Below are 24,745 nucleotides of genomic sequence, written 5' to 3' on the forward strand. Positions count from 1 at the left end.
ATTTACCCCCACTTAGGGTGGTGACACACAGATTCCGGGGAGATTAGTCCCCTTATTAATCTATAGTCAATACTGCTGCTTTATATACTTGGTACAGGACAGTTTACAGAAAAACCATCAATCATTTTCTCCAATTGGTATTGACCCTTCATGATTTAATACTTATTCATATTCTTATTTTTCCATGGGATTCTAATGTATTCTTCTTTAGTATTACAATAACATTTAAGAATACTGGGTTTCTTGGCTGCATAATCCCATGGTCCCTTCCAGACTTCTTGTGTTTACCCTGCTCCAAGTAATTACGTTTGGCACATTCATTTCATACAACATTAACATATCCTGCTGCTTCTTTATTTCCTTTACCACTTTTATTTCCTTGTATTAAAAATTACCATTGGCACTTTCAGAACTGTGTATAAAAGAAAAACATGACTGAATTATGTAGCTAAATAAGAAACATGACTCTGTGGTAATAAAACACAAATTTATTGTTTTTTTTGTTTTTTTTACAAAACCAAAAAAAGGCTTGTTTGCAGGAGGGGATATCCAAAATATTCCCTGTGATATACCCAAAACATCTGAAGGGGCACATAGCCCTCCAAGATCTAACCCTCTTTACGAGGTCCATAGCCCATATATATATATATAAAACTTCCCAGAAGCCTCCAAATAAATCCAGTCATCCAGAATTGATGGTTTAAGCCAAGATAGTTCATCCAGGTGTTATCCTTACCACACATGAATAATATATATAAAAAAAAAAATACCCAATGCTTTTTCAAAATCCGAAGAAGAGAGTACATATATATATATATATATATATAGCCGCAGAAGAAACCTTTAGTCAGTGCTGCTCTTAAATGAATTGTTCCAATTTCACAGTCAGTCTGAAAGGACAATCACTTCATCGGGGTCACACTGTGTTGAGGCATGAGTCTGAAAGCAAAGAAACATTTTTAAACAAAGTGAGAAGGAGAAGAAGGAAGAGGAGTTTAGAGTGAAACCATTAAAAAGGACAAGAGTGAACACCAAACCAGGAGGTTGAGCCACTTAAGAGAAAATATGAAAATTAAAAGTTGGATGGAGGAAACAGATATTTAACAGATGTGAAATATTATTTCAACATATGTTGGCTTCCCCTATATAGAATTTTGCTTTTCTACTCACCTTGATACACGGATTTGATACAGGACAGGGAGATTCTGGAGGACTGCAGTTCACAATCAAGTCTAAGGAAATTTCAGGTGAAGAATGATTGCTTCTGTCTAAATCAAAGGTGCTAGGACAAGAAGAAAAAATATTTTGTTAATATTTACTTCATTACAGAATCCTATATTTGCATTCAAAAAGTTTTATATTGATTTTTTTTTCCTTCCAAGTGAGCTTTTTGACTCACTTTTCTCTTCACAATCTGTTCAGAACCAAGAATAAGCAATTTGAAGTACATGTATGTGATCCGTTATCTGGAAACCAGTTATCAAGAAAGCTCCGAATTATGGAAAGACCGTCTCCCATAGACTCCATTATAATTAAATAATCCAAATATTTAAAAATGATTTCCTTTTTCTCTGTAATAATAAAACAGTACCTTGTACTTGATCCTAAGATATAATGAATACATACTGGATGCAAAACCAGCCTATAGGACTTATTTAATGTTTACATGATTTTTTAGTAGACTTAAAACATGAAGGTCCAAACTATGGAAAGAACTATTATCAGGAAAGACCCAGGTCTGAGCATTCTGGATAACAGATCCTATACCTGTATTATATTGTGTTATTTATATTAGGTATTCGCTCCAAGAAAATCATTTGAAAGATCATGTGATGCAGATACTTTATACTATATAAAATACCTCGTGTTCATAGAAAACATGCCATGTCTATTTTAATTTCTATAAAAATGCTAATTTGGCTGCTTTCGGTTATATCAGGGCTAAACAGAAAATGGAAGTTGTACACACAGACATTATCTGAATGCACGCTTTTGCTGAGGTAATGACTATTTTGCCTTTATTACGTTTTGTCACTTTTCAACCATCGGGTCATCTGCGCCTGTAAATCACTTGCCATACTTTCCCAGCCCTGTTATTGCTAAACTTTATATTTTCCTTACCAACTTTTTCTTGGACGCTTAATTTTTTTTCCTCTCTCTTTTTCGGCACCACTGAATGAGCCATCCCCATTTTTTAGTGAGGTCTGTGTCAGGCTCTTCTTTCTTTTCTTGCTTGTGAAACTAGCCCCTTTACTTACATTCTTCACAGAGTCACTGAATGGCCCAATTAGACTCACTGTTCCACTTTGTAGACATTTTGCAGTCTTCTTTTGCTTTTTAACATGTGTCATTCCATTTTTGCTACTTAAATGTGAAACATCAGAAACTTCACAGAACTCAGCCTCATTGCTGATATCACTATGTAATAACTCCTCGTTGGTTTGTGCTCCATCAAATACACAGCTTTTAGGAGGTGGCATTTCAATGAAGCATATTGCATCATTCTCTTTCTCTGCATTCTTGTTTTCAAGCTCATGATGTTCAACTGGTCCATCAGTGCTATGGCCTTTTTCAATTGGTTTGTTTGAATTTATATTCCCAATACATGTTCCCAAACCTGCTGCACATTCCAAAACTTGTTGTGTTAGTGTGGCATCTACTTCAGTGTTTTGTATTTGTTTATCTTGAGTAACACTTTTCAACCTTATTTTGGATTCTGGAAGAAAGTTATTCTGCGTGTTTTTAGGCAAGTCAGACAAGTCTGACTGCAAGGAACAGTCCCCAGGTGACCTGTTTGTGGACGTATCAGTCCTCTCCATAACTGCTGGATTATCAGTTGCTGAACAAAGCACTTCCTCACGCACACAACTCACATTATTTGCAACATGTGGCAATCCCTCTTTTTCTACTGGTTGAGCCTGGCTGTTCTCGTTTTCTGGCAATTCAGAGCAGTTTCTGGTCTTTTCGGAGAAACTATTTTCTTGAATACCACATTCTGTTGTGTTATTTTGCAGTTCTATAGTACTTAATTTTAATTTGCTTTGGTTTGGAAGACAGAAAGAGGTATGAGGTGGATGCAACTCCTGCTTTATCTCTTGTATTTTTGACATTTTCTCATGAGATGACAAAAGAGTAGACTGGATTAATGACTCATTTTTTTCATGTTCCTTTACTATGGTTTCATCCACCACATCTTTTTGCCCGCTTTCCTCCCCTTTATCTTCTCCATGTTGGATCTGGTCTTCGTTCATCTCCTTTTCATCTTCTTTGTCCTCCTCAGCTGAAGAAGATGACTCAGTTGCAGGCTCCATGTCTTGGTCTACCCCATTGTCTTGGTCAACAGCAGGTGGTTCTTAATGAAAGAAATTAAAAGTAGGGAGGTTAATCTAGCTTTTCCCTTTTCTAGATGTGTCCAGTCCACTTTATTGCAGTTTCAATGATTTAACTTTCTTGCCCCTACTTACCTGCATCTACATCGCCTTCCTCTTCATTAGACAATTGCTCACATTGTTTCAGCTCATCTTCAATATCAGTTTCTGAGTCAACTGACTCATCTTCCTCTGATTCTTGGGAAGATGGAGAGGAAACCTTTCTTCCCCTTGACCAAGAGTTCTACGATGCAAAAATACTTCATTACATTGTTATGGTATTAATTCACAGACTTCCAAATCAATATCTACCACCACTACAGCACTGTAAGTGTTCTGTTGAAGTTTAAATGGAAATTCATTACATGAACGTGACCATACATATTGCTATATTGAACAATTTTAAGTAGTTGAGAATTCTATGCTATAAGCATATAAGGTGGTATTATTTGCATGTAAACAATGCTCTGATATAAATCCAATGAAGATCTACAGCTACATCCCAATTTACCTTTTGGGCAAACCTTGATTAATGAATGATAAAAACAGTATCAGCACAAACGCTGGCCCTGCCAATGATGTTACATGTTAAAGGACTAACATACTTGTCCTCCCCTGGAGCTGCTTGGACTCCTTTCATTCTCCTGTTTTATTTTTCTGCTTTCTTCACCCTCTCCCTCATCCTGCATGTCGGCATACTTCTTAATAACATTGTCAAGGTGAGATACTGCTATACCGCGGTTATCACGAAGACGCCGAGCCAAAGATGGATCTTGGAGAGCAGGGTCAAAGCCTAGATGAAAAAGAAGAGCCTCCTATGAGATTATCATACATCTATCCAGTAATTGCAATTTTTTGTACCAGCATAATGCAGTCCACGACTAAGAGCAAAATGCTATTTAAGTAAGTAAAACGCCACATGATCATGCTACTCTCCAGTTGGCAACCTTATTATTGTTTTTTTAGTGGTCAACAGCAACAATGCATTTTCTCCCTAAATTTGGACTAGCATGGTGCAGAGTAATAGAGACCTTCAAGATAGAGTATAGTGAATTGCTGGAACCTGCAAAATGGGAAGTGTGGAAAGATCATATTTGTTTGTTTTGATAACAGCTTGCCCAACCAGACATTTTGACATTGTTTGTGACCACTTTTCAGGCTGAAAGCATTACTGACATGTTATGAATACATTTTACTAGTGAAAGTCATTCTGAGAAATAAGTGTTTCTGGTCATTGCACCAATTCAGTGTAATCCTGGGAAATGCAGATTAATATAGAGATGTTTAAGGTTTCTTTGCTTCTCTCTAACAGGAAACCTTTTCCAGGAAGGCTAACGGGTAATATTTGTTCAAAGGAGATAATGAGCTCTGTGTTAATGCCTTTACCTAAGCTGCAACCTTTGTAATATAAAAGCAGTTCATTATAGAGGACTTATCTGTGGACTGTTAATATGTTTTTTCAGCAAAAAGTGAATTGGCAGAAAAGGAATTTGCATAGGAAGTTGCAAAGTGAAAGTGGTTTAATTTCCTTATTTAAAGGAACAACATTAAGATCAAAAAATGAAAATGTTTTCCTAATCTTCACTATTATTATATTCCAGCCCCAATGTGGGCTATAATAGAACAAGATGTTATGGACACTAAGTTTCTGCAGAATATTATGGTCCAAATATTTATTACCACAAGGACAAAAAAACCCAATCATAACTCATTCCTTCAATTTATGGCGAGGATTTGGGCCCAAATACAAATTAGTATCCCTATACAAACCGGCCTCAAGTCTGCTATCTAATCCAGATTTTATCCCAGGACTTTCAGGAGAGTTTTGCATGGAGGGATCAGAACAATCGAATTACTATTTATTCCCTCACAAAACACCTCTATTTTCAGAACAGCAACTTAAAAGACCAATACAATATGCCTCACCAGGAAATATTCCGATATTTACAAAAACAACATTACAATCAGAAGAACACTTTCCCACGCCCAACTTCTTTTGAACTGATGTGCCTTTGGGTTCTCCCACAAAGAAGGTCAATTTCAATCTTATATGACCATATGGTCCATCAAACTGACAAAGGATTTGCAATTTGTCAAACGATGGGAAGAGGACCTACGTGTCTGCTATGAATGAGACACATGGACATTAAAAATTTCCATCTACTGTTCCATCAATGTCTCCATACAGGAAACTTCACAGAAAGTGCTACAATAAGCTAAATCTGGTCCCAGTCACCTTAGCAAAATGTTACCCCTCTTCATCATCTCTTTGCTTCAGGAAATGTGGCCAATCAGGTTCTTTTTTACATATATGGTGGGAGTGCCCAAAAGTTGCAAGATTCTGGATACACATTTATGCTCTAATTACTTATGTTACAGGGCTCTCATTGAGAAAGGAGCCGGCAGAGGCTTCACTTAAACGAGTGTCTGGAGGGAATAAATATACAAGGACACCGATTACCCATATTTTTTCAGCTGGAAAGCAAATAATTGCCAAAGCGTGAAAAACGACTACACTTGCTATTCAGACAATAAAAACTAAAGTATACAATGTTCTTATCTTGGAGAAACGTACAAGTTGATGCACAGGGAAGCAGAAACGGTACAACAAGATTTAGAACTCATGGATGGCTTATAGAAGCATACAAAATATTTAATATAGAACTCCATCTTGCCTTGACTGGAAATGGCAGATTCTTAATCATTCTCCGTCATAAGACAGATGTCATAGTTAATAGGACCAGAATTGACAGCATCCTTGCACATAGTTGTTTTTCTTTTTACTAAGTTTCCCTTCGCTCTTTTCTTTTCCCTTTTAAAATATGACAGTGGTCATTGAATTTGAACACAAGGTTTATGCTATTCTTAGGAGTAAGAGGTAAAAGGGAGAATTTATGAATGCTCAAGCAGGCTGGGAAATGTCCACTGTCTGCCTAATCCTGTAAAAGCGATGTGAATTTCTCTTTTGAAAATAAAAATATTAAAAAAAAAATTAGTGTTTTAAAGAAGATATCATGTAATGTTGCACTGCACTGGTAAAACTGATGTGTTTGCTTCAGAAACACTTATATAGTATAAAGAAGCTGATGTGTAGCAATGGCAGAAATTGAAAAAAAGCTATATGACACAGGTTAAATAGTGGATAACAGATAACATTATGTTCTACAGAGCTTATCTGCTGTGTAACTTGCGCCTTTTCTGCTTTGAATGGCTGCCCCATTGCTACACAGCAGCTTATTTATATAAACAATAGTAGTGTTTCTGAAACAAACACATCAGTTTTACAAGTGCAGGGCAACACTGCATCATATTTTTATTATTTTAAAACACTCATAACTTATGTTTAAAATAAAATGTGTATAATGTACTTTAAAACAGCAAGATGCCTTCCACAGAGGAGCTAACCAATCAGGAAATCCCCACATTTTCAAAATGTGGTAACACAAAATAGGGAAATTCCTGATGTTAAAAGTGCTGTGTGTAAAGCATACACAGTGGTGGCATGCAGATTACATTCAAAAATATTTTAAGAGAGATCTAAAGCTCAACATAAATTAGATTAAGTATGCTACTGCTGCTCCAGCTCACAATAAACCAAAGTGGTGTTAAATGCCTTTTGAATACCTTCACCCGAAATTCTGTGTGTGTGCCTGCACCAAGATACATGCCATTGTTACAGGTATAGACAAAGAAGTAGGGGCCAATTGTCAGCCAGGTTGCTTGTGCAGGCTACGATCAGCATTGTCTGTAATTAGCCTTAGAGACTTGTATTACAACATTGAAGTCGACTAACAATATTAGGAGTAGTCTCTTGCTCACTGAGCATGACCTAGTGGGGTCTTGCTCAGATAGTTTGGGGGGGGGGGTAGAAAAGCAGCAGATCAGTTGTATAACAAGAAATTAATAGCCTCAAAAAAAGTATTAACTTCTGCTGTATGCTGGCAAATTTAGAGTTTGTCAGGTAAAATGGTAGAGGTGGGGTTGATTGCATGTGCTGAAAATTATGATATAATTGGTATCACGGAGACCGGGTGGGATGAAATATGTGACTGGACTGTGAATTTAAATGGTTACACCCTTTTTATTCAATGTAAAGCCAGAATTAAAGCCAAGCAGGGCTTGCACTGGGGAAGTGTGAAATGCATTAAGTTAAATATTTTCACTGGGCTAAAAGTTACAAAGAAAATTATTACCTCATATCAGTGGGGAGAACATAGTCAAGTTACTACTCACTGAACAGTTATGTCCCATGTGCCCCTCTCTTCCCTTCAAGCTGACAAACTCAGAGTTATAGAGCTGAAAATAGGAAGCAGTGTTCTGGCTATTATGTTACACATCCAGTCACTCCAGCCTTTATACATTACATGTTTGGCTAACTAAATAGATTAGAAAATGTTTTATTTTGCACAGCCTGTCTATTTACCCAGTTTTAATTTGTACACTGTTCCTTTACGAAATTACAAGAAGGCAAATAAAGCATTCAAAACTGCCAGTAGACACGCTAAAATAGAGATGGAAAGGGTATTGCAGCTGGAAGTAAAATGAAACCAAATTTATTTTTTAAATACATAAATCGTAAGGAAATAAAGCAAGAATGGGTAGGATCCTTAAAGGAGAATTTAACCCGTAATAACAAAACAAAAAAAAAACCTTCCCCCTACCCTGGGTAGGATTATTTTGCTGCAGCCACTGGTTATGGAAAACTGCAGAAAGTTTGTATTAAAGAATACAAAAACTATACAATTCACATTAGATTACTTGACAACACAGGACCCAGTGCAGTCTGCATATTCTGATTATTAATCAGTCTTGCTGTATCGGCTTCTGGCAGATATTTTCCCACACTGAGCATGTGCACAGTCTTGGTCTTGCATAGATGTTTAACAAAGTTACAAGATGGTGAATCCCTGTGGCCAACTTTGAAAGCATAAATCATTTGATTAGGCTTGTGGTGCAGTAAGTTCATGTTTATGTTTAGTATACAAAATACAGCATTTAAAGCCTTATTCTGTTAGAATTTACTTCCCCTTTGCACTATGCAGCTAGGCTGTCATGGTTGGGGTTGATTTCTCTAGAGAAGATGTGCTTGTGAGGGGACATGTTTACTCTTTTTAATTACATTGGAGAGCATCATAGTGGGGGATCTTTTTTCCCCATAAAATCAAACTCCAGCGGCCACCCCTTTAGACTATGCCATGCCGAGTGACGTGGTATGGAAGATTCCCTTAATACTTTTAAGAGTGGCTTTCATGATTTAACCTCTTGCAAGCAGGGCTCTCTTTTCCTATATGTACTCTGTAAACCTCTTTTTTTTTTTTTTTTTAAATTACTGTAAGACTTTTTTGTTAGAAATTAATTTAAAATGTTGCATAAGTACTGGCACTTTATAACGAATTATGATGGTAATGATGGGGTTCATTTGAACTTGAAAGGTCTTTTTGAACCCAACTTAACTATGTTAATATGATTTCAGAGTACCATTAAATACAATTTCTCAACAACACCCTAAAACACACTAAGCATGTGCAGTGTTGATACTAAACAAAAAAAAAAAAAAAAAAAAAAAAAAAGGATCAGAAGGTGGGGAAGGTATACCAAGAGATTTATGAATCTGTTTTTAGCCAAAACCAGACATAATTATATTAAAGGGGACCGGTCACCCAGACATAAAAAGCTTTATAATAAAAGTCCCTTTCAAATACATGAAACACAAATTCTTTTTATAATTAAAACATCCATACTTGATATAAATTAGATAATATTCTCAGCTGTCAATCATATTACCTGCCTCTCCTCTATATTTTAGGCATAGAGGCGGAGCAGATAATTACTTTCACTTTACATTCTGCCAATTCTAGATATCACTGCACTGCCCACATTCTCCCTTCTTCACCATTTCTTGTGTAGCCAGTGCATGGGCTTGGATATCAGGTCCCCTATTCTGGCACATAATTAAAAATTTGTCCCTATGAAAACCTTGCCTTAATAACAGTGTCTATAAAATGGTACCTGCGTGCTTGTTGTGTTTTCCAAGACAAAAAAAACCCAAGATGTAAAATAATGTTTATAGTGTTTATAATGTTTATAGTGTAAGTGAAGCTTATGTTGCTTAACTAACAGCATAACATAGGATTTGGAATTATTTTGTAAGGTGACAGGTCCCCTTTAAATGGATTTTGTACCAGGAAAACATGTTTTTTACATAACGCATCAGTTAGCAGTGCTGCTCCAACAGAATTCTGTACTGAAATTTGTTTTTCAAAAGAACCATGTTTTTTATCTTTAATTTTGGAATGTATCATGTCTACCCATTTTCTTAATTGAATTTGCCTTCGGCCGTGTGACTTGAGTAAATCATCATAGTGAATCCATAATTGGCCAAATATCAAATCTCCACAAACATCAACTTATACCAAACCAGAATTTGTATATACAAATCGGGTAAAATCCCCCTCATTTACAAATTGGGTAAAATCTCCCTCATCCAAAATTAAAGTTATGCAACCTAAATGATCCAGATTCAGTTTAATCAGACATTTAGACAAATCCAATATGAGCACGGTGAGTGCAATGTTTCTATGAAATGGCAAGCTACATTCCCATTAGGCTTCAGGCATTAGCACCTAGGACATTCAAATTGGGTGCATGTATAATACTTGTGGAGCGTTTAGTTCCCCTTTAGGTATGTACTACTAAAAGTTTCACACGAGAGAACAGCAAAAAAGAGGGCAACCTAAAATCAAGAGGCAATGTTTCAGAAAAACACCATATGGGGTCCAACATAAGAAAATATAGACTAAACAGATTACTCAACAAAAAATGTAATTACTCCTATGATACTTTAAATTTTTAATCCACTGAGCAAGTTTTTTCAAATTGCACCTAGATATACAGAGAAACACATGACCAAGAGGACTTGCATTTTTCCTTACTTTCACATTTACCTGGCTTGTAGTTGTCAGTGAGGTGGCTTCCAAAATTAAACACCAGATCGAGATGCCTTCTTTCCTGCAGTCGATTTCCTAGCTCACGAAATGCATCCTGGGCCATCCCTTCCATTTGTTTGGCCGTTAAACCAAGACCGTCCTTCTCATTGGCCTTCTGTATCACTCGATGTACATCGCCATAGTCTGGGAAGCCATCACTAGTTTCATTAATGAACTTCTGCAGCCTGCGATTAATTTCCGGGTAACGTGTACCACAATAATTAATCTTCTGCTCTATTGCTCGACCAGTAAGGCTGGAGCAACCCTTCAATTGACAGAGCTTTTGGAAGATGCGTAGTAGTTTTCTTTTAAGACGGGATTCCTGTATGTATGACGAGTCCTCATCTTCCAGTTCTTCAAGGCTTAACTCTTTCTCCTGCAGTTTTTGAATCTCCCTAGAAAATGTATGCAGCAGGTTTTCAAGATACCGAATTTGTGCTTTGGAACCAGATTTCTTTGATGTACTCGCCTCTTCTTCCTTTCTTTCCCCATCTTCTATACTGGCTACCACTTTATTTTCAATGGGAGTTTTAGGATTGGCAGGTGACAAGTTAATCTTGCGCTTGCTTGAATTGGCCTTAAGTACAGTACAGAGTTCATTAATGTAAACGTAGACTTTGGTGCGTTTTTTCTGCACCCTTGTAAGACAGCGACTCAGTATGTTATGAAACTCTACAGAGGACAAAAAAGTAGGGCTGGCCTTGGAAAGTCGACCTCTGAGAAAAGTAATAACTTCTGGGTGCTCTTGGGTGAGGCTGGTGCAGTAATCTACAAACTGAAAAAAACAGAGATAATTGTGTGAAAAGTGGCAAAAAACTTTTTTGCCTTAAAGGGGGTTGTTTTTTAAATTATCTTTTATCATGATGTAGAAAGTGATACTCTTTGTGCTTGGTTTTCATTTTTTTTTATTATTTGTGTTTCTTTAATTTAGCTTTTTGGTAAGCTGCTCTCACTTTGGAATTTCAGCAGCTATCTGGTTGCTAGGGTGTATTTCACTGTAGTATGAATAAGAAAGGTGTTGAATAGAAAAACAAGCTGCCCCTGTGTGAAAGCTGGAAAGAATTGAATAGTTACTACAAACTGAACATTCTATAACAAACTAATAGTTAACTTTAACATTAACTACCCCTTTAAATAGAACTCAAAAACTAGATGGATGGGGAACAGAGAGGAAGGATATGACTGCAATCATGGACAACCTCCAAGGCAGCTAGCACAAAGATGAAGAAAAAAAAAATGGGAAGTTGTCGGAAAAGCAAAAAAGGCTACAGAAAGCTAAAGCAAAACACAGAAAACATAGAAACAGTGACAGGGAAAACCCATACCTCTTCAAATAACTTGGCATTATCTGTGCTCATCGAGCCTGCCTTCCTCTTGCTTTCCTCTCCTTTCTTTCCATTGATTTCTGGTGAAAGTAGCTGACAAGTTTTCTTTGAATCATGTGGAACGACATCTGCACCCTCCATATCATCATCATCTAATATTATAATATCATCATCCACAAGAGCCATTTTATGGCAAACAGGACCTTAAGGAATAAGTTTTAATGGAGACAGCATGGCATAAGCCACCCACTATGAGTTACAGAAAACCTGTTAAAAAAAAAGTGCATTTCTTTATATTATGTAGCGCATAAACATATATTTCTTAAAATATGCATAACTGAGGCTTCTGAAATGTACCTAAAAACTCACATTTCACAGCAAATCTCATACATGTAACTGGGTCCCAGATAAAAACTGTAAATATGACAGGTGTCTTCTTAACAAGATGATGCCCAAAATACATAGAATAACAAAATAATGTAGAGACCCCAAAATGGTAATAATATGTATACATTTAAAGTGAACCTGTCACCCAGACATAAAAAGCTGTATAATAGTATTTTCAATTTAAACATGAAATCCAAATTCTTTTTTTTTTTATTTTATTTAAGCTGTTGTAAACTCGTTTAAAAATATCAGCTGTCAATCAAATATTACCTGCCCCTCCTCTATATTTTAGGCATAGATGAGGGGCAGACAATTACTTTCACATTCCATTCAGAACTTCTTAGATGGTACTGTTCTTCCCCACATTCCCCATTCTCTTAAAAATTTAATTGTGTAACCAGTGCATGGGGATGGACATCAGGGCCCTCATTCTGGTGCATCATTTTGAGATGATGCAGAGTTTGCCTTAATAAAAGTGTCCTCAAAATGGCTCCTGCCTGCTTGCTATAATTATGAATTCCCAGATGGAAGGAAAAAGGATTAAAATAAGTTCATTTTGCTTGACTAACATGATAAAATAGGATTTGGAATTATTTTTGTGTGTGACGGGTCCCCTTTAACACAGGCTACTTTTAATACCATGTAAAAATCCACCAACAGTAAGTATAATAAAGCTCTACGTCGATATGCAGCACTGTACAAACTTACAATGTAGAAAAGTACAAACAGGGAAGACAAACATTAATAAATAAAATATAAAGTAAGTATAAAGAGATTAAGTGCCATGTGGTAAAAAACTCTGAAGGAGGCCCCAAAATGATCCCCAAATATGCTCCCACCCCCTCCCCTGGGTTGATTAATTTCAATATTTTTCACATTTTTAAAAATAATTTCCATTTCCTTTGTACTAAAAAAATCAGTACCTTGTACTTGATCACAAGCAAGATAGAATTACTTTACTTCCTTACTGGAAGCAAAGCAAAACTATAGGGTTTATTTAAAGGGCAAGTCAACCTAAAAATAAAATTTTGCTTAATTAAAGGAAGTATAATTCTAAGAAACTTTCTGATATACATGTATTAAACATTTTCAGTGCTTGTTAAATTTGCATAACTCCTAGTTATTACTTACTAAACAAGTGCTGAAAGGGTCTGTGTTTCCCAGCAAAGACATGTCTGTTAATCAGCTGCATTGGCTTACAGTGTTTCAGCAGTCTGCCACAGCAGAGAATAGAAAGGGACAGAGAAACACTGCTTTCAGTAGCATTACATATAGAAATAACTTGAAAACCACAGAAAAATATATAACAAATGCACATTGCAAAGTTGCTTAGAATTATGTTTTCTTTTATTGAGCAAAAAAATATTTTTGGTTGACATTTAATTTAATGATTAAATGATTTCTTAGTAGACTTAAGGTATGGTAATCCAAATTACAGAAGGTCCACTTATCCAAAAAACACCAAGCATTTTGGATAACAGGTCTCATATCTGTATTGCTTGAAAACTGCACTGGTTACTGTCCTTAGGAACTGTAACTTAGGAAGTTACCATACAGGGGTAGAGGGGGCACGACAGTCTATTACTACCTCCACGAAAACCACATTAAAGGCCAAGACTGTGGTTCAGAAACTTCTCTCCTAAAGGAGAAGTGATCCATTCCCCACACACAATTCTGGTGCAATCTTGAACATATAATATAATACAATATTTGTCTCCAGAGTTCAAATTACAGAACATTTTAGTGTATATTTCTGGTATTGACAACTAAAACATGCCCCCAGTCAATTCTCCACTGCTGGAATTAAATTGGATATCTGTGATCATTAGATTTAGAGCTTCTCTTTTATATTCAAGGTAAGGGTTCGGACAATAGAACCCAACCAGGATCCTGCACAGAAGTTGTCCTCAACTTGTATACTACTACGCCAAATACAAATTATATTACAGTGAAATAGATCCAATTCACTCACCTTGGATGAATGGAGGGAGAATGTAAACAAAGACCTTATATTGTAAGGGGCCCTTGGACAACAATAAATTTACTGACCTGTGGCTTTTGTGTTATTATGACCCTGACACAAAGCCATCATATTTGTTGATAACCCTAAATTTTGATTGCAGATGAATGTGAGCAATACTGACTTCCCTCCCATCCCCCATCACTTTGTTCTCCTTTTCTATCTTTGTTTCTTATTTGATATATACTAGGTATGATTATCTGCTTGTGTTTCTTGAAATAACAAAAAAAAAAAAAAGGATGTAGGTGCCTGTCCCAGGTCTAAAAACAGCATTAATGTGTATAGATCAAATATGTTCATGCCATTAGAAACACTCTGACTCATACACACAGTGCAGCGATACTTCACCCTTAGCCTGTCCTATTTGTAGAACAGAGAAATGTCAATTTCAAGATACTTGGCGTCATAGAGCAACTACAGTTACCACACCAATAAAAATGTTCTACTGCTCCTTGGACAAACCTTGTCAGCCTGCTACGTCACTGGATTCTCACAAAGTCTTTGTTATATAACCAAAACACCAACCATAAAATATAGACAGCTAAACGAGCGGGGGTTACCTTGGTGACCAGACGAATTTCTAGTAATCTGACACACGTAACAACATCGGCACACAAACTGTAATAATCTTATGCTCAAACATAATTAACATACGGTACACCCGGGAAAATTACCGCGCCAGTCACACTCAACCTCCGCTTCCGGTCTCGTTTAGCGTCAGAGACTCCACTATCGGTTTCCGTTTCCGTGTAAGAAAGGAGGCGGTGCTGGCGACGTGATGCGTCAAAGAAAGGATTAACCGCCAAGAGTTCTTTGTCGGCTTTCCATACCTTGCTCTCATTTTCTAGGGGGTATCTCGTAGTGTTGTCAAGGCACGGAAGCTGATAGAAGTTTAAAGTATCAAATGTCACTAAGATCAACTATTAGCCCTCTCTTCCACAATAAAACAGCAAGCGTGCTGAGATATTCTAGTTTGTAGCCATTAGAACTAAGCACAAGACCAGTGCTGCAGTAAAATAATTAGACTTGTACATGAGGCAGGAGCAATGTGCAGGCTGACCAGAAACCCATGGTGACTCACTGGTTTGGTTGGTTTCTGTTGAATTTTGGACAACCACTGGGGGTTAGGGTTGAGGACATGTCAGACTGGGGAAGTACATTCCTCTACTGATCTTGAACATTCTCTTTCTTGTAACCAGAAGTGCTCAGAGAAGTAGTGTACAGAGCGGAAAGATGCTGGTATGGGCAGGGCCCCCCGGAAATGTGGCAAGGTGAGAACCTTGCATCAGGCGGCATGGAGCAGGCAGTAACCAGGGGCTGCCTCTGGTAACTTTAAGAGACGAATTTCCATTTTGTAAAATGGAAATTCAGCTCTTCTAGTGCACTGAGCGCACTGCACTAGAGATGTGTCCCCTCCTCGACCCACTCCGATGCTACAGATTAGAAGCATGGATCGGGAGGGGGTGCGGCATTGGGGCTGCTGCCTGGGTATGGGTTGGGTGAGGATCCGACAATGGCAACATTTTGCAGGTTAGGGTCTGGACTGGTGGAGGTTCAGTTTTTCCTGACCTGCTCTTCACTAGTAGGCAGTACTTGAGTTGGGGTGAAAAAAGCAAAGGGATGCTATATGTGCAGCAGATAGAGGGTGTTAAAAATAATGCCCTACCACAATTATAAGCCACACCTACAGGCCCAGATGTGTGGAAAGGCAACCTAGGCCTGGGCCTAGGGTGGCAGGATTTTAGGGGGGCAGCATGCTGTCCAACCACACCCACATTGGTCCAGATGATGAAAACATGCACGAAAAAAGGGGAGTGGATAGGGGCGACAAACGACCGTGGGCCTAGGGGCGCCCACTATGTAAATCCGGCCCTGCACACCTACTTTTATGACAAGCCTCACCCATCAACAGACCCGGGCCAACCTGGCCAGGCGCCCTAGGCAACCTGGCGGGCACGGCGCTGGCTCAGTGTGCGCGAAACTGCGCATGCACGAAACTACGCTCCAGCGCGCATGCGCAAAATGGTGTTTGCGCATGCGCAGAGGCGCATTTTCGTGATAGACACTCGGCAGTCTGAGAGAGATGGGACCGGACACGGGGTAGGCGACAGAGCAGGTACGTGCCTACTCTGCCTACCCCTAGTTCCGGCCCTGCCCATCAACGCTAAATGGTTTCACTCACTTTAAAGAAAAGCCATTTAACCTAGTTCATGTTGGTATTAAATTCTACTGAACAGTTTCATGTGTGGCCTGTAGGGACCCCCAGTGCTGGATTCGGTGGGCGGGCGCCCCTAGACCGTGCGCTCCGTGTGGTCCGCACTAACACAAAAAGCAAAAGCGCCAGTGTGCGAGCCCCGGAGCACTGGGGAGCACAGGCTCCCCACAGAGCGGCTGGGCGGCATGCCGCCCCCAAAAATGTGCCGCCCTAGGCCCGGGCCTATGTGGCCTCGCCACAAATCCGGACCTGGGGACCCCAAAAAGAAAACTGTGCATATGACTTCTGTTGGCTGGCTTCTGAAAACACAGCACCCTGCCTGTGTATTGTGTGTCATAACACAGCACAACCCCAGTATATTTTACATTACCTCATATTTTTAATTTATATCATTCACTCACCATTCCAGATGCAACTGTTCTCTACCTTCCTTTTCTCTTTTTGTTTCCTCTGTTTCCTTCTCTCTTGTTCTTTATAACCGTGTCTGATGCCTCCACCTTCTTATATCCTAACAGAAGATATTGTGGCCCTGTCACTAAAGTTACTGTATATAAGGGGGGAAGCTGTATAACCTAATAAGGGCACACTAAGCAAGGGGTTGTTCACCATCCAACACTTTTAACAGTCTCTATTTTCTATCTGTGATCGCTTTTTCTAATATTGAGCTCTGGGCGGGGAGGTCATCAACCCTATAAACTGTTCTAAACTGATACATTTATTTGATACATTTCTAATCTTTTTTCCTGCTGAGCAGATTCCCCAAATTTCATTAAAGGGCACCTGTTGGGTAAAAATGCTATCCCTAACCAAAGGAACGGGCTAATAGAGCCCGCATTCCAGTTGGGTATAATAGTAGTTTTTTGTTTTAAAAAATGCCAGCGCTATGCTACCCGCACTGGAAGGGAGCTCCTGGTGCGAGCAGCCATGTCCGGTCACTCGAAAGCTCATAATGAAAAGCTGCCCCGAATTGCTTATTATGCCGTGACGTCACATGCGTGTTATGCGTATGCAAGTCACCAGACATGGTGCAGGTAGTGTAGCACAGGCGGGGGGCTTTTTTTTTGTTGTAAAACTGTTGTCCCCAACCGAGAAAGCGGGCTCTATTAGTCCGCACCTTTGGTTGGGGGATAACATTTGTACCCAACAGGTGCCCTTTAAAGACAACTGTTAGAATTGATACAATAGTTGCTAATACTCCAGAGATGCTGCTGAGAAACGTATCAACTAAACGGTTGCAAAATTGTAGCAGTTCAGAATCTGCACCTGAATTACTGAGCTGCCTGATTGAAACACCTGAGATAAGAACAGTCAACTTTAAAGTGATACTGATTAGAAAATGTTTCTTTTCTAATCTACATTAAAAGTTACCTATAGTTCATGTTGATCGTTTTTCACTGATAGTTCTGCTTTTGTAAGTAATTGTTACTTGAAGTTCCTAAACTTGACTGTTTCGCCACCTGACTGTCTATTCTTACTGTTTCTTATGCAAACAGACTCCTGTTGCACAAATATGGCAGCCCCCTCATAGAGGAACAAGGTAGTAAGAAAGGTAATGTAAAAGCATCGGGCAAATACTTTTATGGTGAAATTATAAATAGCATTCAAAGACAATTTTATGAAAGATAATAAAAAAAGGTTATTTTCTGATGTCAGTATCTCTTTAAACTTAAATTTTGAAAAAACAGCAAGAAATGGAAAGGAATTGAAAAAGTGTCTTTATTTTTGGAGACCAATCTGAAAACAACTCAACTGAAAAAGTGTTTGGAAGTTGAACAACTGGAGAGGGAGATTGACACTGTGATGATTAGAACAATAGACCAGTAGAACGATCCTAGATTTTGTGTGAAGAAAATACTTTCCTATTATGGTAATATTACTAAAGGCAGCCATACATGGGCCAATATGTTATGTGCTCTAACCAACTGGCCTACAGGCCAAACAGAAAAATAGCATATGAGGGACCATACACTGTACAGCCACCTATGTATTCTTCCAGCTTTGGCTCCTCTTTAATTCCTCGTCTACCAATGCACCATGCACTGTACAACACAGTAGATTGCTTAAAGGAGAAACAAACCCTTTACCAAAAAAACCTACCCCATCAGGTCCGGGCCAAGACAGCCGGGGGCCCAAGGCAACCCGGCAGCCCTCTTCACCCCCTTGCGTGCCAGACTTCGAGTGCGCATGCGCGTGCGGCCAGAAATGTGCATGCACGCACAGCCGGAAGTGCGCATGCGTGCACATCAGAAACTGCGTGTGTCAGGAAATATTTTAATTTGTGAAGGGGGAAGAGAGCGCCGGTGGGAGAGAAAGGGTCCGGACAAGGGGTAGGCTGAAGAAAGAGGTACGTCCTTGGCGCCCCCACTTGATTGTGCCCTAGGCACGTGCCTCTTCTGCCTACCCCTAGTTCCGGCCCTGTACCCCATCCCTATGTAGACCCCCTTCCTCCCCCCCCAGCCTAGCTCCCCCCCCAGGGAAAACCCCTAACTTTTTACTTACTCCTCGGTGCAGAGTCACAGCATCGGAGTTCACTGCAGCCATCTTCTGGGTGTTTGTGTCTTCTTCAGGCAAATTTCCGTCCATTTCGGCGCATGCGCAGTTGTTGCAAACCGGTAAATTGCTCCAACTGTGCATGTGCTGATTCTCTATCTCATCTTACTGAAGAGCCAGAAGATGGCTGCGGTGAACTGCGATCCCTGAATCTGCACCGAGGGGTAACTAAAAAGTTAGGGGCATTTCCCAGTGGGGGCAGCTAGGCAGGGGGGGGTCTTCGTGGGGTGGGGGTAGGGTTTTTTTGGTAAAGTGTTTGTTTCTCCTTTAATGTAATGTTCAAACATGCCTAATCCCTAAACTAACTGATAGACATAGTACATTGGTTGGGTTTATTATTGGTTGGGTTTGGATGGCTGCCATACACGTACGGATAATCTTACAAAACTTAGTTTTGTATTATATCGGTATTCATATTGCCATCTTTAAATAATCCATCCCCCAATCCAAAATCCCACCTTGCCCGCTCAAGACCAGCAACACACCAATAGCATAACTACATCAATGCTGCTTCCCCATCAAACCAACCCCTTCCCTCCACTCTGTTACTGGTCCTACTCTGACCTGCAGAGGAGAGATCATAAAGGTGAATATGCACAACTGCATGAGACGTGTGTGCGTATTAGCTACAGACAGATAACCATATCTATGAGCACTTCTTTTGACTTTTTTAGAATAGCATTAAAGGGGTTGTTCACTTTTATGTTAACATTTAGTATGGTGTAGAGCAGCGTTCCCCAACCAGTAGCTCGCAAGCAACATGTTGCTCTCCAACCCCTTGGATGTTGCTCTCAGTGGCCTCAAAGCCGGTGCTTATTTTAGAATTCCAGGCATGGAGGCAAGTTTTGGTTGCATAAAAACCAGATGTACTGCCAAACAAAGTCTCCTGTAGGCTGCCAGTCCATATAGAGGCTACCAAACAGCCAATCACAGCTCTTATTTGACATCCCCATGGACTTTTTTCATGTTTGTGTTGCTCTCCAACTATTTTTTATATTTAAATGTGGCTCACAAGTAAAAAAGGTTGGGGACCCCTGGTGTAGAGAATGATATTCTGAGAAACATTTCAATTAGTCTTCATTTTTTATTTGTTTTCGTGTTATTTCACAGTTAATTAGCAGCTCTCCAGTTTGCAATTTTAGCAATCTGGTTGCTAGCGTTCAAATTACCATAGCAAGGGTCTTAGGCTACTCTTGCGGTTGTTGAGAATCCAACCATGTTGGTTTAGTACTTGTATATATGTGGTTGTGTCATTGTTTGCTTGGATCTCTGAAGCAACTGTAATCAGCACATCATCCAAATAGGGTATCACATGTATCCCTAGGGATCTGAGGCAAATGCAATGCTGTAAATTGGTAATTCTGGTCTTGGATTGCGAATCTGGAGTACCGTCAGGATACCAGGTGTATAGGTATGTGCAGGTAGGCGTCTATGGAGGTCATGAAGATATTCTTTGTTCGGCTCCATGGCTGCTATTACTGATTCAATTTTGAACCTTTTGTTGGAAACCATGTGGTTCAGTGGCTTTAGATTGAGAACAGATCTGAAACTTCTTTCCTTCTTCCTTAACAGGAAGAGGTTTGAGTAGAATCCCTCCATACTGTTAAGTTGTGAACTGTATTCTCTGTGTGGGGCTGTAGTGATCGGTATGAATCTTTGAGGTGGTAAATAGGGGGAAAAGGAATTTTGTAGCCTTGTTTTATGGTGAGAACCCAGGTGTCCGTTACGTGTCTTCCATTGCCCAAATATCTGTGTAGTCTGCCCCCCACTGCCTGTCCGTTCCACCTGGTGAAGTCAGGTGGAGCCAGGCTTGGTTGTTGCCTGTTTCTTTGTGTTCCGGTTCTGTTGGTGCCAGGCAGGTCTGCCATGTTTGTTACCTTTATTTTGGGATGCCCTTTAGTTGGAGCGAAAGGAGCAAAAAGTCTGGCTTGTTGGTTCCATCTTCTTTTGCCTGAAAACCTGTTTGGGTTATCAAACCTCTGCCTTTTTCCTGTTGGCATCCTGCTGATATGACTGCCGGGCATAGTACCGCTGCTGCCTGAACGTAAGCTCTCTTAAGTGTTGACTCCATGCGGCATTCTAATCGGTCTTTAAACGCCGCCTCCTCCACCAGTAGTGCTGTGTGTTTGGAGAGGCGAACTTCGCTGAATCAACCCTGGGGGACCTATCCCATTTCTTTTTGTATTTTTCTGGTACTGGAATGGTCTTAAAAAATCTCTGGGTGAGTGCAATGCGCCTGTTCCACTCGACCTCAACTGCCTGTGTAACTGACTTAAACACTGGGAATGTTGGCTTACTCTTTTTGTGGCCCCCTAGTAGTTTGTCTGCTTTAGAAAGGGGAACGGTCTCATCCCTAATTTCTAGTGTCTAACATTTGCCTTAGTAATTTCTTAGAGATTTCTGGATTTAGTAAGGATTGTTTTTCTTCCCCCGAATCAATTAAAGGGAATAAATTTAAATTAAATTAGATCTGTCCTTCACCTCAAAGGCAGGACAAAGAACAGAGAATGAGAGGTGGAGCCAGCAGATATATTGAGGAGGAGGGGCCATGAATCATCAGTTTTTTGTCCTGCCTCCAGAGGTAGGCCGACTAGAGAAAAAGTGCTAACTAATTAAAACCAATTGTAAGTGGTCTCCGAATATCATGCTCTGTAACATACAAAAAACATTTAAGACCCACAGTAGTGCAGGGGATAAAGCCCAGTTTAATTACAGCCACTGAACAGCATGCAGCAATACGGTATCATTTGAAAAGTGGGAAGGAACAAATGTAGACCAAAATATATGTCTGAAGAGTCCATTGGGAATACATGCCATTGTAAAAAGAACTATCCTGAGCTAACTTTGTAAAACAATTGAAATCAGCCATTCTGCCTCACTATACTGCTGTTCCCACCACAGTCTAGGATGTATGCTCCTTCTTGAGAGCAAAACATTAATAAAGATAGAGGTGTTAAGTCCACAGTTGTAGCCCTATGCAGCTAACCAAGCAGCTGCCATTAAAGGAATGGTTCAGTGTAAATGAAGATTTTCAGTCATCCAGGTCAGAGAGTGTGTGAGTGAGTGAGTGAGTGAGTGAGTGAGAGAGTGTGTGTGTGTGTGTGTTTTTTTTTTTTTTTTTAAAAAAGATACAAGATATATCTTTTAAATTGGGTAAAAAGATTATGTACAAAACAAAAAAAACTTTCTAATATAGTTAGTTAGCCAAAAATGTAATGTATAAAGGCTGGAGTGACTGGATTTCTAACATAATAGCCAGAACCCAACTTCCTGCTTTGCAGCTCAATTATTGGTTACCAAGCAGTAACTAATCAGAGACTTGAGGGGGCACATTGGTCATAACTGTTGTTTTTGAATCTAAGGATCAATTGCAAACTCACTAAACAGTTATGTCCCATGTGGCCCCCTTTCAAGTTGCTGACTAACTCAGAGTTAAAGAGCTGAAAAGTAGGAAGTAATGCTCTGGCTATTATGTTTGACATTGTCACTCCAGCCTTTATACATTAAATTTTTGCCTAACTAAATATATTCAAAACAATTAATTTGTACACTGAACTGAGCCAAAATCAAAGTTCTGTGTAACGCTGACCATACGTTAATTTGGTCAAGCAGTTTATCAGATTTTAACCCTACTTCCCAAAACCTGAGCACATATGGCCAGTGTTGGGAAGGAAAATGATGAATGCATATAGGATTATTAGTCTTGACAGAAAGTTTCCTGGTGAAAGGCAGTAAAGAGATGCAACTCACGTATCTCTCACAGTACCCTGTCCAATCACTGATAATATTGCAGCTCTTTCAGATAAGCTGTATATTAAATACCCATTTATACATATGGGTCCATTCCCAGTCTATGATATTAAATCATTACTGTTCTCAATTTATTCCCTTAAGGACTAAACGTAGAAGTTCTAAGAATCATCCTGTGTGGCTTAATACAGAAGTAAAGAAGTTAATGGGAAAGAAAAGAAAGGCATTTAAAAACTACAAATCTGTAGGGACAGAAGCTGCATTTAATGAATATAAACACTGTAATAAATGTTGTAAATCAGCAAACCGGAAGGCTAAGAAAAGAAATGAAGAGTTAATTGCGGTGGAGGTGAAAACTAACCCTAAAAAGTTTTTTAAATATATTAATAGTAAAAAGATGCAGGTTGAGAGTGTTGCTCCATTAAATAATGATACCAGTATGGTTCTAACAGATACAGATAAGGCAAATGTGTTAAATCAGTTCTTTTCTTCAGTGTATACAATAGAGGAGTCTGGGTTCACAGGCTCACTTAATAACTGCACGAATGGTTCAGCTCAATCTAGTCAGTGGCTGACTCAGGATATGATTCAAAAAGCTTTAATACAAATTAATGTAAACAAGGCTCCAGGGCCTGATGGCATACACCCCCGGGTTCTAAGAGAGCTTAGTTCAGTTTTAGACCAGCCCTTATTTCTGATTTTCTCAGATTCACTGTCATCTGGTATGGTGCCTATGGATTGGAGAAAAGCTGATGTTATTCCAATATTTAAAAAGGCAATTATAGGCCAGTAAGCTTGACATCTGTGGTAGGCAAATTATTTGAAGGCTTGTTAAGGGATCACATTCAACATTTTGTCCTAATGAATGGCATTATGAGCAACAATCAGCATGGCTTTATGAAGGATAGGTCATGTCAGATGAATTTGATTGCATTTTATGATGTGGTAAGTAAGATTCTGGACAGTGGGGGGCAGTAGATGTGATCTATTTGGATTTTGCCAAAGCGTTTGATACTGTGCCCCACAAACGTCTGCTTTCTAAATTAAGGTCTGTTGGGCTTAATGAAGGCGTGTGCACGTGGATAGGAAACTGGCTACAGGATCGGGTACAGAGGGTGGTTAATGGGACATTCTCTACTTGGAGTAAGGTTCTTAGTGGGGTCCCCCAGGGCTCAGTATTGGGTCCATTTTTATTTAACTTGTTCATTAATGACTTAGGGGAGGGTGTTGTAAGTAATGTATCAGTGTTTGCAGATGACACAAAATTATCCAGCCCAATTAATTCCATCCAGGATGTGGCATCCTTGCAACATGATCTTGACAAACTGGCAAATGAGATTCAATGTTGATAAATGTAAAGTCATACACCTGGGATGTAAAAATATCCAAGCCACTTATACCCTTAATGGGACCGCACTAGGCAAATCCATAATGGAAAAGGACCTTGGAGTCCTTGTAGATGATAAACTTGGCTGTAGCAACAATGCCAGTCGGCAGCATCAAGGGCAAATAAGGTCTTGAGCTGGGGGGTAGAGTCAAGGGAGGAGGGGGTCATTCTTCCACTGTATAGAGCACTTGTAAGGCCCCATCTAGAATATGCCATACAGTTTTGGTCTCCATCACTCAAACAGGACATTATTGTATTAGAGAGGGTACAGAGAAGGGCAACTAAGCTGGTAAAAGGTATTGAAAATTTTAGCTATGAGGAAAGACTGGCCAAATTGGGGATGTTCACGCTGGAGAAAAGGCGCTTAAGGGGTTATATGATGACTATGTATAAATATATAAGGGGATCATATAATAATCTCTCTAATGCTTTATTTACCAGTAGGTCTTTCCAGCTGACACGAGGTCACCCATTCTGATTAGAAGAAAAGAGATTCCGCCTAAATATTCGGAAGGGTTTTTTTTTACAGTGAGAGCTGTGAAGATGTGGAATTCTCTCCCTGAATCAGTTGTACAGGCTGATACATTAGATAGCTTTAAGAAGGGGTTGGATAGCTTTTTAGCAAGTGAGGGAATACAGGGTTATGGGAAATAGCTCATAGTCCAAGTTGATCCAGGGACTAGTCCGATTGACAGGAAGGCATTTTCCCCCCTCTAAGGCAAATTGGTGAGGCTTCAGATGGGTTTTTTGCCTTCCT

The 24,745-nt window shown here is 39.4% G+C and overlaps 1 protein-coding gene across 1 annotated transcript; it reads right to left on the reverse strand.

Annotated features, from left to right (window-relative positions):
- Positions 1–473: 473 nt before the first annotated feature.
- On the reverse strand, positions 474–14,786 carry daxx.L (death-associated protein 6 L homeolog). Its single transcript, NM_001092990.1, is given in 8 exon segments — positions 474–939; positions 1,171–1,282; positions 2,122–3,352; positions 3,465–3,612; positions 3,974–4,161; positions 10,313–11,129; positions 11,680–11,946; positions 14,761–14,786. Coding segments are annotated over 7 exon segments (2,736 nt in total). The 5' UTR covers positions 11,866–11,946; positions 14,761–14,786; the 3' UTR covers positions 474–885.
- Positions 14,787–24,745: the final 9,959 nt, after the last annotated feature.

The sequence above is a fragment of the Xenopus laevis genome, chromosome 8L (assembly GCF_017654675.1).
Source record: "Xenopus laevis strain J_2021 chromosome 8L, Xenopus_laevis_v10.1, whole genome shotgun sequence".
Taxonomy (NCBI): Eukaryota; Metazoa; Chordata; class Amphibia; order Anura; family Pipidae; genus Xenopus; species Xenopus laevis.